A 14275-nucleotide genomic window follows, 5' to 3' on the forward strand; every position below is an offset into this window, starting at 1 on the left:
CTAAACTTACCATTACAAGAAAAAAAAAAAAGAATACCAAGAAAAGACACACTGTTTTGAATGAATGATTTTAGTTTGAACCAAAGCTTAAATTAAATGTTTCCTCAAGAAACAAAATGAATGATTGAAAAGGAGAAGTAGAGAAACTAATGAATCCCTCCCCCTTATTTACTAGTATTCTATTACTATGTTTTCTATCATTTTAATCAGTTAACAGCAGTTCACATACATCAACAGTTCTTTATTTGTTTTCCAACATTTATACTTTTCTTATTTTATATGTTTAATTATTCACAACCTGGCCATTCACTTTAACGGAATCAAATCTCTCTTAAGCGTTTGTCTTTTAGGCATGTATATAAAGAAAGGATAACATTTGATTGATTTTCTCACGTTCCTTATGACGTCAGCCATAATGAGGTAACTCGAGGATATTTTTATTGAGCCGGTGATGATGATGACACGAGGGAAGCCGGTCTGACGTAGTGTGGGCGAGGAATAAAAGAAGACGACGTGAAGGCTGAGGGGACTCCTATCACTCCCCGGGGCTGAGAGAGGGAAACACACGCGACATGATCCTGACCACACTGCTGCTGCTGCTGCTCGTTCTGCTGTTCTTCACTCGCACGCGGAGATCCAGGTACGTGGCCGCGCGCTTCACCTGCGCCAACACACACTCAATGGAGCGTTGCTGCAAAATGCACCTGCTTTTAAACCCAGATTATTAATTTCTGGTTCGTTTGTCTTTTGCGTTACGCCAGTGATTTCTCGTGTAAAAATCCAGGTGTGGCTACTTTCACTGCGCTTATCTACACTGATAACAAAGAAGCGGTGAAGTTGTTAATATTCATATTCCTATTCATATCAAATTACTATTACTCTTAATAATAATGATAATAATGACAATAACAATAACAATAATAATAATAATAATAATAATGACACGCACCACGTGTTTTACAGCCAGGAAGTAAACCCACTTAGTTGTTTAGTGGCTTGTTCTTGTTTCTGGAATGTAGGTAAACTACAAAAATCAATTTAGAAGACTCTTAACAACTAGCAGGTTTTTTGGGAGGTTTTTTTTTGTTGTTGTTTTTTAGCTTTTTTGTCTTGAGGGGTCATTACCAAAACTAAAATAAATCTGTGATGTAATGATCTTTTTCAGCTAATCGTTGTTATTGTTCAGCGCTTAAGCCTGACATCCGTAAAGACTACCTGCATAACCATGATCTTGCAAATCACAGATAAACGATTAAATACCAAAGTGTGTAAATACATTTGTGTTAAATAAATGTGAGTTTTAGCAACGTCAAATATCATTTGATAGTACGCAAAATGTGCTGCACTATTTATCCATTTAATGACTTGTTCATTGTTTCATCCACTCAGATTGAGGAGAGAGCCACCTCTGGACAAAGGGATTATCCCCTGGTTGGGCCATGCACTGGAGTTTGGAAAAGACGCTTCAAAGTTTCTTACTCGAATGAAGTTGAAACACGGCAACATTTTCACTGTAAGTAACAAAATGGACAATCTCATGGGAAAGTCTCAGAGAAGGAACTTTAATTGTTGGACGAGATTATGTCATGCTTTGGTATGAGACCAGCTAAATTTGATAAGAGGAAGTGAACTATAAACCAGTCTTTTTTTAGGAGGTTTCGTCTTGTTTCTATATTAATACATTTGACTGAAATGTTTAAAAAAAAAAACAAAAAAAAACATGTTCACATTTGGGGGGAAAACGTAACTTGCAATTGTGCGTCATAAATTTCCATTAAGCTGCTCTGTGATTCTCAGATATTCCAAAGTCATGTGAAAGTTTGCTGACGGAACAAATGAATACTGCAGAAACTTGCCAAAATAACAACTTTAAACTAGTCAATATATCAATAAAACACATTTAGTGATTATTGTGGGTCAAACATGTCTGACAGAAAATACATGTCTGCATCATGTGTCTCATGTGTGTCCTGTCGGGCTGGTGATGTATAGGTGCGTGCTGCAGGCCGCTATGTGACCGTGCTGCTGGATCCTCACTCCTACGATGCTGTTCTCAGTGACCCTGAGTCCCTGGACTTCACACGCTATGCTCAGGTGCTCATGGAGAGGATCTTCAGCCTGCAGCTCCCACATGATCAGCCTGCGAAAGCGAAAGAGATGATGAAAAGGTATCATTTCTTTTTCCATTTTCATTTCATGTAAGTGTAGAACTAAAAATATGTGTGGGAAACACCCAAATCATGCCTTACTAATAGAGTAACTGTAGATAATCATGTGTAACAACCTTGTGATTTTAGTGAAGCTATTTTTGTTTAGTCTTTTTTTTTAAATTAAGTTTCTTCTCAATCTACTGAAGAGAAAGCTCGCTAATGTATTTAAATACAGCGTGCAATGCTGCATCCAAAGGAAAACTTTGATTTTGTTTGTTTTTTTAATGTTTGAACTTTCAAAGGAGCATGGGCTCCACCAGAATATACAAATATAACACAGCTTCCTTTGTTCATGTTTTGTTTTGTCATGCAGAAATGTGCTAAATATAGCCCTTGGGATATATTATCTCGCCAAGTACGTCAAACTAAATGGTATTAATCTGTCCGTGAGCGACTGTTTTGTTTTCACAATGCCATTGTTTTCCATCACCTTAATTACAAGTTTCCTGCTTTGTAGTGTGGTTAACCTTCCTTTCTCTTCACCCCTTCAACCTTTTTTTGCCCTCAGGCACTTCCTTGGAATGAATGTAGTCACCCTTAACAGCATTATCAGCAGACACATGAGGGCCCTGCTGAAAGCCAAGACGCCTCCGAACCAGAAAGACTGGAAAGAAGAAGGACTGTTCAACCTCTGCTACAGCTTACTCTTTAAGTATGAAAAAGAAAAACACCTCATGCACTCACGCCCACACACTAATGCTCTTAAGTATGTGAAAGGAAAGCGCTGCATTCATGGTTCAAAAGCCTTCAGCTAAACAGTTTACACACCAGCCGGTGCTGTTTGTAAACGTGGCATTGAAAAATGTAGGGAGATTGCACTCTTTACAGAAATGTTCAGGGTCACAGTTCCGGGCGACCAATTTAGCACAGGAGACGTAAATCCAAATTTTGTCTTGCCTGATGTGGATCACAAGTAAACGAAAGATAAAAGAGTCATGGCAGTTCATGTCGAACATGAAACGATATGATGACGCTGAGGAGTGGGACCTCCGGCACGAGAGTGAGCTGCACGTTGATGTGACAGCGGAAAACGATGACTTCTCACCACTGTGTGGGCTGGTTATCTTTGCATCATAACAAACAAAACAAAAAGTTGGCGTCATACATCCCACACATTCCCACAGTTTACGTCTCTCCGCAGGGCGGGGTACCTGACGCTCTTTGGAGGTGAACAGAACAACAACGGCACCGATCCGTCAAGTGTCTACGAGGAGTACAAGAAGTTTGATGGCCTCTTGACTAAACTGGCGAGGGGCACATTGAAAGCAGGTAGAGACCCTTCCCGTCATTTCAGAACTTTCTCTAATTCACATCATCCATTCATCTGACACTTCCGAAGCACTCGACCCTCAATAAATGAAAAGACAAAGTTTTTTTTCTGGAAGGTGTGAGTCAGGAGAAAGTCAGACTCTTGGTTATGTATCCTCATTGTTTATTATGACATGGCTAATGTGATTTTGCATCACTTATGGGTGATTCCTTGGATTTGTTTAGTGATTGCCATGGTGAGGAGCGCTTAGTCAGCTTCTTACATAGTGTCTCAGTGTTTGCACTGCAGAAGACATGGGGGGGGTTTCACAGTTCATCATCAGACATGTAGGAGCTCAGCTTCGCGTCTCAACATGCACCACATTTCCTCAAGCTTCATCTATCTTTGCACATTGTGTCACTGTTCATACTCTCACATTCAACTCTGTCAGTCCTGCATGTCATGACTTCATATTATTTCACCCTTTTAGTGTTGAGATTTACATTTCATTCTCTGATTTTCACTTTGACCAAAAATGTCAGTCTGTCTGTCACCACCTCACTTTCTGGTGTTTATCCATGTGTGACAGAAGAGAAGAAGATTGCACACAGTGTCCGGGCGAGGTTGTTGGAGCTTTTGGCTCCAGCAGGTCTGACAGAAGACTCGGAGTCAAGCCCCTGGCTCCACGCCTACGTGCAACTCCTGCAGGAGGAGGGAGTCGACAGGGAGATGCAGAAAAAAGCTGTGCTGATGCAACTTTGGGCCACACAGGTGAGTCATACTACAATAAAGTCTTTCATTTTGGAGATGACATCAGGGGATTAGGCTAATTTCCTGCACACTCAAATGACTGATGCCGCAGTGAGCCTGTTTTCTGTCACACATGTCTTAAAGGAAACGTCCGCCCATCCATCGTCTGTACAGCTTTATCCAAGGGCGGCAGCACTTGGCAAACACAAAGTCAGACTGGCACTCACTTTCACATTAATGAGCGTTTTTGATGTTACCACCTAACATCAAACATGTTTTGGGGCTTTGGTAGGAAACCAGAAAACCACGTGCACGTGCATGTGCAGGGAGAACATGCAAATGACACATAGAAAAGCCACCCAACCCAGATTTGACCTGGAGGTGTTCTTGTTGTGGAGTGCAAACCCTTTCACCAAAGGCAACTTGAGTTTAGTAAAACCGTGACACAGAGGTGCAGTACTCCTGTTTGCCACATGGGTGTGCGTTACCTCTGCTTTTAGAGGCCCTTCTGTGTGGGGAACCCATTAGGTTTCAATAAAACAGTCTACAAACACTTATTACAGCCAGAATGCTTCTTAACGGCTTTGGATGGCTTTCACTGCAAGGACAGATATGGTAAAAATCACAAAATTCAGAATGCTATTTATATATTTTCTGCCATTATAATCCAGAAGAGAAGGTATTTCTGATATGGAGCTGTTTGATGTACAGGTCACATCATAAAGCAACACACCTGCATATCCATGCAATGACTGGTTTTTGTCACATTAGAGGGTTGAGTGTTGCATATAACTGAATTTGGTGTCTACTCTGAAAGTTTTTGCCACCAGCACAGCTTGGGGGCTTTATTGCGTCAAAGAGTTTAAACTAAATACTTTGCCTTACCAAGCAAATTATTAACACACTAATTTTGTATAGCATTAACTTCATTTCAAAATCCCCTTAAAAAGTCAATGAAATTAAATTAACACGTGTGAAAGGTTTGCTATGCACATGATAAACAGGATTGTAATAAGCTGCTTTTCTTTCAAGCTTGAAAAAGAAGTGAAATGTGTCTGTGTGAGTGAAAGTCTCTTACACTCAGGTCTGTAGATACAAATCTGCTCATGTCTTTAAATGCATACACAAGTTCTTTGTTCATCAACAATTATGTTTGATGATCACATAATTAGTCTTTTTCAGGTATTTGAATAGCCTAATAGATTCTAATGTTTTCACTGTGTTGTCTTTCGACTGTGTTCGTTTTTCCATAAAACCTAATGGCTGCACTGTCCTGCCCCTGGATGCAGGCAGATGGCAGGAGACCTCAGGTTTTCAACGGCTTTCCTTTTTAAGAAAACCGTCACTGCACTCTGCTTCACCAGCAGTAAAACGATCCAGACCAGGGTCCTTCTTCTCATCCACAGACACATGAAAAGACACACTATTATATATATATATATATATATATATATATATATATATATATATATATATATATATATATATATATATATATATATATATATATATATATAGCCAAAACTAAATAAAATGATTGGGCTTTTAGATTTAATGTGACCGTTCTTTTATGGCTCCAGCAGACGGTGGGTGAAAGAACCATCGATGTCATCTGACGCGATTATTTGCTTTCTCCAAATAACCACCTGTGCTGTCACTATGCAACGCCAGAGAAAGACAGACCTTATCGCTGTCCTCATTTGTGCCTTTGTTTGTTTTTTAGGGTAATGTGGGCCCTGCTGTATTCTGGCTGCTGGGGCACTTGTTGACAAATCCCGAGGCTCTGGCAGCAGTGAAGAAAGAGTTTAGCCAGATTTCACGACAGGAAACGACAGAGATTCCTGTCAAGGACAATCCCATGAACACGCCGGTGTTTGGTAAGGGCTTTGCCTCAGTTTGTATAAACTGAGGAGCATTTATTGGTAGTTCTGTGACTTTATTGTGAAAAGGTTCATTGGTTTTTCAATCATATGATCTATACTTGAGGGTTGTTCCTACAATCGGTCGTATGCCCATGTGCAAATGATTCTCAAAAGGAATGGAAATACTGTAGAAGTGGGGGCTTTTTTTTAGAACATAGAATATGTCTACTTGATTGTAATGACTTTTCTCTGTCTCTTTTCAGACAGTGCCTTGCAAGAAGCGCTCCGACTCACTGCTGCCCCCTTTATCACAAGAGAGGTAGTGCAGGAAAAAAACCTCCGCATGGCTGATGGCCGGGAGTACCTACTGAGAAAAGGAGACAGGGTGTGTTTGTTCCCCTTCATAAGCCCTCAAATGGACCCTGAGATCCACCACGAGCCACAGGTTGGTTCAGTCTTGTTTTACAACCCCAATGCTGCTTTAAGAATTTCTACTCAAAACATTCCAAGACTTCCAGCAGCAGTATGAATAGTAATTAGTTTAGTGATTCTTCTGAGGCATTCGACATTCAGTGTAATTAGCATCTGTAGTTGTTTATGTAAAGTGGAATCAACACCTACACAAGGCTGACCCTGTACTGGTCAAAGTGAGGTCAGTCCCAGAGTTGTGAGCGATTGAGGGATTAGTAGAGCACAGGAACAGAAGCACAGCTGATAAGCGTGGGATGGACATTGTAAGGCTTTTCAAAAAATATACCCAGAGTGACGAGAAAAACAACCATTTTGTGATTAAGGTGTTCCACTGTGGTTATTTGCACATAATAACTGCCTTTTAAAAAAAACTGTGTGCCTTCCAGAAATTCAAATACAATCGCTTCCTGAATGAGGACGGATCAGTGAAAGAGGATTTTTATAAAGAAGGGAGGCGGCTGAAATATTACACCATGCCATGGGGTGCCGGGACCAATGGCTGCGTGGGGAAGCAGTTTGCCATCAATACCATCAGACAGTGAGTGGCCTAGATTTATTTATATAACTTTACAACTCGTGACTGATCACGCTGGAATGTACTGATTGTGTGTCTTGTCTTGGTTTACTCTTTCAGGTTTGTATACAAGTTTTTGACGAGCTTTGACTTGGAGCTCTGTGATCCCAATGCTTCCATGCCGGAGATAAATGCCAGTCGTTATGGATTTGGGATGCTGCAACCTGATGGAGACTTGTTTGTTCGATACAAACCAAGAAAAACACTCTAAAACACAAGAAAATGAGGAAAAACTAACAATATCAACATTTCAAAGTATGAAACATTGTATATTGTGTTAATAAACCTTTTGTACTTTTATATTTTATATTTATATATTAATGTATACATTTTTATTTATCAATAAATGTAAATATTGCATAGCTCTGATCTAATGTTCCCCAACTTATTTTGAGTTTTCAACAGAGTATTTGGTTGACTTTACTTGGTCCTCAAATAGGAGACATTTGCTAGATTTATTTCATGTTGTTTTTTTTTTCAGAGAAACCTAAATGATAAAATAAATATTCTTCATGACACACACACACACACACACACACACACACACACACACACACACACACACACACACACACACACACACACACACTCACACTTGCTGTTTTCAGAGTAAATCACACTTGTTTCACAGGGCACTTTCGGCACTGATCGGCCTGTGTGATATTCTACAAGAATTAATGAATGGAAAGAAAATATGTCCATGACACAGTCATACAACAGCCTCACTTTTGTTCTGGAGGTAGCGGCATTATTCTTGAGTGTTTTTAGCTTATATGGGCAATTTTTACCCAGTTTAGCTGTGTTGACATATTGCAATTAATACCACTCCTAATATAAGAACTTGACTGATGTACAGAGGAAACATTCTGTCAAACGTATAATATGCTCTGGTGGCACTTTAACAGTCTTGATTTTATATCTGATAGGCTTTTAGTTTATTTATTCTACTGTGTCACTAATACTGATGTTGTTTCAGCACACTCTGTTACCTCCTCCACCCCCTGGAATTTTTAAATGTTGTATGTAATGTATGTAATGTATGTACTGTATGTGTGTTATTTATGTTTTGTAAAATACAGCAACAAAAATTGCCCTTCAGGGAGACAAATAAACTCAACTGAACTGAAAATGAAGTATCATACTGCTTTTCAAATCAAGATATATCAACTATGAGAAGAAGTTATGGCTATAGGACAGACATGTTTGTCAAGTGATCTGTAAAGTTTGAAAAGCAGCTAATGGGAACACACGTAGGGGGGTTTGACTCTTAAGACAGTGCAGATTTTCATTGAACACCTCTTAATGTGCCTCTTCAGTAAACGTCACTGTGCCACCTAAACCAACGAAGCCAGGATGTCTCTACCATGTATTTTCAGCGATTCTAGGTCCACATTGTGTGGCCATGTTGTTGGAGAGACTTCAAGATTGCCACGCTTACTTGTTGGCAGTTTGTTTTTGTTACTTTTGGTCTCGACGATCAGGTGAAATATTGAACAAATATTCCCATTGTTGTGTGCTGCCGCAGATGAGAGAGAATAGATGTAGATGAGGTCCGCTGGCTCGGTGAGGGTTAACTTCACACAGGCTGAGCCGTCAGAGGAATCAGCTCTGCAGGATCCCGCTCCAGTCTCACAGTCCCGGCCAGCACACACACACATTCACATACACACTGCCTGCAGGTGGAGGGGAGATATCCTCGTTCTACTGTCAGGAATCTACTTGTTGATTGGCGTCTGGACCAAACTGCACTTCGGGAGATCGGTGTAAAACAGATCCGTCTTTCAACATGTCGGTACGTCGCACATGATGCCGCCATCAGCTCCCGGCAGAAAGCCGGGGACCTGCACAGGCACAAGTTTGAGCTTATTTACTCTTGAAATCTTGCTGGTGTTGCTCCATAATGTGAATCGGGACATAAGGAAGACACGTATGTATCATTTGTTTCTCGTGTTTGCGTCTATTGTAGTCTGAAGTTGCTTTTTTTTTTTTGCAAGTTCTTTTTTTTTTTTTAAGTGTCGCGGCTTTTTAGCCTATGGAAAGAAGTCATGTTGGGTTTTTGTTGGTTTGTTTATTTAACTATTTTTGCGTTTTTTTTGTTGTTTTTTTTTTTTTGGGGGGGGGGGGGGGCATCTCAAACCGAGATATCGACCGGTTTTCAGGTATTTTTATTTGAATCTCAAATCAATATTATTTTTGCTGTTGCGTGATTCAAATTGTGCGCATTTGACTCAAATAAATACACTTTTTAAATGAGTTTTTATTGTCTGTTTTTGGTCTAAAATCAATGTCCATTACATAAAACAGACATAAACCACTGGTTTCTCTGAGGGCAGTGTGCACACTGATCAGTGAGGATCATGCAGCGGGTTACGGGCTCTTAATCAAAGTTGATAATCGGTGTCAGTATTAGTCCAGCTTAATAGCACTCTGGAGAACATTTCTTCAGCACTGTATCATATCAACACTACTGTTGTGGCTTTAAGTCGTGAGGGATCGCTGTCCCACCCCGGTTAATGAGGCGTTTCAGCACCGCGGACAGCTCCGGCGGAGTGACAGGCGGCTTTCAGCACCGGACAGCGCGCGCGTGCACCGGCCGGGTCCAGTTTACCCCCCCCCCCCCACCCCCCTCCCGTCCCCTCCCCACCGTCCCCTCCCCACCACCACCGTGTCAGCAAGAAAAGCGGCTATGCCTCTTAAAGCTGATTAAAATATCTATTTGGTTCTCTGATGAGTGGATAAACCACCTGACATTGCTGCTGTAGGACACCGGCAGTGGCCCGGTCAGCTGTGCCACAATCATAATAATAATAATAATAATAATAATAATAATAATAATAATAATAACAATATACTTTCTATTTTCTCTGTTTTCTTTTTCAGACACAAGAGAAGAGCAGGACCCCTGATGCGGTCACCTCCAGGACTATGTCTTCTTAACCCAGCAGACTGCCTCTTACAGTCTTTCCCAGTGATTGAGTGACTCGAGAGAGAGCGACCATGATCAAACAGGTGTCCCGGACGGCCACCACGGTGCCGCCGGACTCGATGGACATCATCCGGAGCAAGAACCACTCCCGCCGGGTGAAACTCAACGTCGGCGGGCTTCTCCACGAAGTCCTGTGGAGAACGCTGGACAGGCTGCCCCGCACAAGATTGGGCAAGCTGAGGGACTGCAACACCCACGACTCCATCATGGAGATTTGCGACGACTACAGCTTGGATAACAACGAGTATTTCTTCGACCGACACCCCGGCGCCTTCACCTCCATCCTGAACTTCTACCGCACCGGGAAGTTGCACATGATGGAGGAAATGTGCGCACTGTCGTTCAGCCAAGAGCTGGACTTCTGGGGCATCGACGAGATCTACCTGGAGTCCTGCTGCCAGGCCAGGTATCACCAGAAGAAGGAACAAATGAACGAAGAGCTCAAAAGAGAAGCTGAGAACATGAGAGAGAGGGAAGGCGAGGAGTTTACCACCACATGTTGTTCTGAGAAGAGGAAGAAACTCTGGGACCTCTTGGAGAAGCCGAGTTCATCATTTGCAGCCAAGGTAGTGTCCGCCTCATCATTTTACTTGTGTCACATTGTCTGGGAAGATCAAGTGATTGTAGTCGGTAACTTGAGAGCTGGTGGCACTGGCATGCAGCCAGCAGTGTTCAGTTACTTACATTTCAAAGTATTTTTGGGTTCCTGATAAATGGAGTTTAAATTTGAGCCAAAACAACAACCAGAAACTGACGGCAAGAGAAATCCACTGTACCTTCCAGCGGCTAGTCCATGTCTGTCTTTGAAACTGGTTTGATGTGATGTCTGACTTTATTTTAACCTGAACCACTGCTTTTAATCTGTCACTTCCAGCAGCTGGAGAGGGGGAGGATGAGAGATGGGTGGAGCGGAACATGTTTTTGTGAAGGTGAACTCCAAAGCTATCTGCAAAAGTTTAGCTTATTCGTCTCTCCGCATGCAGTCGTATGACTTTACAAACTTGTGCCGGTACTTATTTCTACTCGGTAATTTAAAATCCTCTTGGTGTTTCTGTTGGGTCAACAAATAAGATAAACACTGATTAATGCCTGTTCAATTTAATCCATGTCAGAATCCTCGATGACCCTGTTGTGCAAAATATGTATATTTAGACCATCGCCATCACATAACACCCCTCCTCCTTTCCACACTCTCCCCTCTCAGCTACATTAGCCACCCCTGCCTCATTTCCAGTCCAGTATTCAATCATCCAGCTCATTAACAGGCTCATAGCTCACAGTCCAGGAACAAGACAACTTCCCTTTGCTGGATCAATGACTGTTGTGATGTTAACAGCAATTTTAAACGAACTAACTTGCTGGAAATGTGGCGGGGTCAATACTCACTTAAAATGTTAAATAGCCGCCCAGCTGTATATTACCACAACAACTGTTATGGGGATTCTGCTCAATACGAAATTATACCCTGTCTCTATGCGATTATCAGAGAGAGATAAAGGAGGACGTCAACACATTTCACCAACATCTTTCAATATGGTTGCAACATATTTGATTCAAACTGTGTCATGAAGAAGTTTTAAAACGTTTCCTCTACACAGTGCTCCTCATATAATTCAGAAAAATATTCCACTCAAGGAACTTGCTCTATTCCTGACTTTGAATTTTCCACCTAATTTTCTGAAATATTTAGTTAGTTTGCTCAAAACTGTGTGGCGACTGACTACCCATTGGTTTGGTATTTATAGTAAATGATATTGATTAATTCTTGATGTTGAACTGTGTCTACAACGAACTCTCCCATAAACATATTTAATATCCCAGCTATCAAACCTTCATTCTCATTTGTATTTGCGGACATAATTCAAGCTTCCAGCACCACAAAAACGTTGCAAACCAAGAAGAGAGAGCTCAACTTAGTCAGATTCTTTGATGAATACCAATTTTTACAGATAATCTAAGATGCAGAGGTTATACATGGGAAGTACGTTCAAGTAAACACATTTATTTGTAAGCTGATGAAGAAGTCCCAGAATAATTACCCACATTCAGTTCAGCCCATTCTGAGATCTTTAAAAACAATTATAATTATTTGCGTCATAACTTTAACAGTCAACTTAAAGGTTATATTTTCAATCTCTTTTAGAATCTACTGTCCCTTTAAATTAGTAACTTAATCGTGTATTTCCACACAATCATGGATTTACGTACGTTTTCCCACCTATTAACAACCCTCTTCAAAAGGATTCACCCAGGCTGTGTTTTTTAGTTGATAAGACACAAAGGCTTTAAGGCCATTTTTTTTTTCTTGTTTCTGCTTTTCAGACAACATATATTAGTATCTCAAATAGAGATATGGTAAGTATATTTGATTTCTGCTAGAAAAAACATCACTTACAGCCAGATTTAACAGGATATAGCATCTCTTTTCTTTGTTCCGTGATTACAGTCGTAATATTAAATACACTGTGAATGGAAAGTGACTATAAAAGCTTTTATATAGTAACACCAGTTATCAAACTTTTCTCATTTGTATTTTTAGACACCTTTCACCAGCCGGTGTGAAGGATGTAAACTCGTATTGATCATGTACACATTACTGTATGAGAAATCCTTTAGGCGGGTCATTTTTTCCACTATAATTCAGAGGTGCATATCATCCTTTGTTTTGCTGGTTTCTGCTATTTCAAAGTCGACGCCACTGCAGCGAGAGTTTATGAGCAAATGTGTGCTTGAATCTGTCTATTTACTCAGCTCTGCTGCTGTTCACTGAGCCCAAGTGATGAGGAGGGGGGATCATGAAGTAAATACCAAGTTTTAATGATTTTTATCATGTAACAATGTTTACATTTCCAAATCATAATAGGATTGTGTAATGGCCAGCTGAACAAACAATAATGAACAATCTGTTCCACTTCTCTTCGTGTGATATTTAGGAAAATATATTGTCCAGCAGTTTGGAAAACATCTTAACAAGCACAATTCCCACCTCATGAAATGACTCCAGGGTCTTTACATTCCTCACTGTGCATTTAGTGCTGGTCGGTGTCGTCCATCTCTGATGCCTGTGCCATTCAGCTCACATTTATTTACACAGTTCAGTAGAGTTGGAAATGGGAGCGCGATTTCTGTCCTTCATCCGTGGTCAAACTAGCATGCAAACCGTTATACGTAACTCAACGCACAAGCGCTCTCCCTGGCGCACAGTGAGTACAGTTTAGGGGCTGAGGAAGTTTTCAGGGAGCGAGAGAGAGAGAGAGAGAGAGAGAGAGAGAGGGGGGGGGGGGGAATGATAAGCAGGCAGTGTTTGATAACAGGATCACTTCTTCTTAGTTTGATGAAGGGAAAACAAGAAAAGGAAAACAAAATGTCACACTGGGGCTAAATGACAGCGATTAAATGCAGTCTTGTTTCAGCAGTTTAATTAAAGGGTTGCATCTGTGCGATGGCGAGTTACCAAACATATATTCTGCCTCATTTATTTTTTAGTGCTGATCAAATTTTTATTGCACATTAATAACACTTGACTTAATGGCAGGGAGAGAAGGTGTAATCCAGAGTATCTATCTTCGGATGTCTTTTTTCTTTCTTTCTTTTTTTTTTTTTTTTAAATCTGGATCTTTCGGAGTCATTACCTCTCTCCTTCTGTCTTGTTCTTAAAAATTTTTTTTTTTATAAATTTAAGCAGCAATGAAAGATGAAGGACACATTGTTAGCATCTACCGATTGTCGGGCTACCAGTTTGAACTCTTCACCACCTTTCTGAATCTGCCACGTGTTTTTTTTGTTTATTTGTTTGTTTCTTGCGGGAGCAGCAAGGGAGGATACTGGCATGCAACGGTTTCATCAATATAAAATGAGCTCCTGTTGATATGCAACAGCAGGTAGTGAATGCCTATGTTGTCTTTTTTTTTTTTTTTACAGTAGCCTGGCTCAGTGATGTGAGAGGGTAAGCAGTAGTGAATGAAACCACCCTGTGCAACACAGTGTGTCTCAGCATGCCTCTGATGCTTATTTGTCCCTCAGGTGCAGGTCTGTCCCAGAGGGGTGGCAGTAAGCCGATAAATCACTCAGCTGGGGGTTGAGCATTGGAACAGACAGAGTTATGAACTCTGAAGCTGGGGCTTTTTTCTTTCTTTTTTATCAAAAGGCCAGGTATCTCTGTTTGCAAAGCCA

At 40.8% G+C, this 14275-nt stretch overlaps 2 protein-coding genes across 2 annotated transcripts in view; both read left to right on the forward strand.

Moving 5' to 3' along the window:
- Positions 1-474: 474 nt before the first annotated feature.
- Positions 475-7484, forward strand: LOC308108116 (prostacyclin synthase-like). Its single transcript, XM_080460838.1, has 10 exons — positions 475-640; positions 1390-1513; positions 1993-2168; positions 2719-2862; positions 3352-3479; positions 4049-4230; positions 5933-6086; positions 6335-6516; positions 6929-7080; positions 7177-7484. The coding sequence occupies exons 1-10, from the start codon at positions 573-575 to the stop codon at positions 7325-7327; spliced, it is 1461 nt and encodes a 486-aa protein (XP_080316964.1). The 5' UTR covers positions 475-572; the 3' UTR covers positions 7328-7484.
- Positions 7485-8749: 1265 nt separating this feature from the next.
- Positions 8750-14275, forward strand: part of LOC308108385 (potassium voltage-gated channel subfamily B member 1-like) — a 38897-nt gene continuing 33371 nt past the window's right edge. The window contains exons 1-2 of the mRNA XM_080461248.1: positions 8750-8908; positions 9997-10668. Coding sequence (XP_080317374.1) covers positions 10114-10668 — 555 coding nt within the window. The 5' untranslated portion in view covers positions 8750-8908; positions 9997-10113. The remainder of the gene's footprint in view (positions 8909-9996; positions 10669-14275) is intronic.

Source organism: Lipophrys pholis (assembly GCF_963383615.2).
Source record: "Lipophrys pholis genome assembly, chromosome: 4".
Taxonomy (NCBI): domain Eukaryota; kingdom Metazoa; phylum Chordata; class Actinopteri; order Blenniiformes; family Blenniidae; genus Lipophrys; species Lipophrys pholis.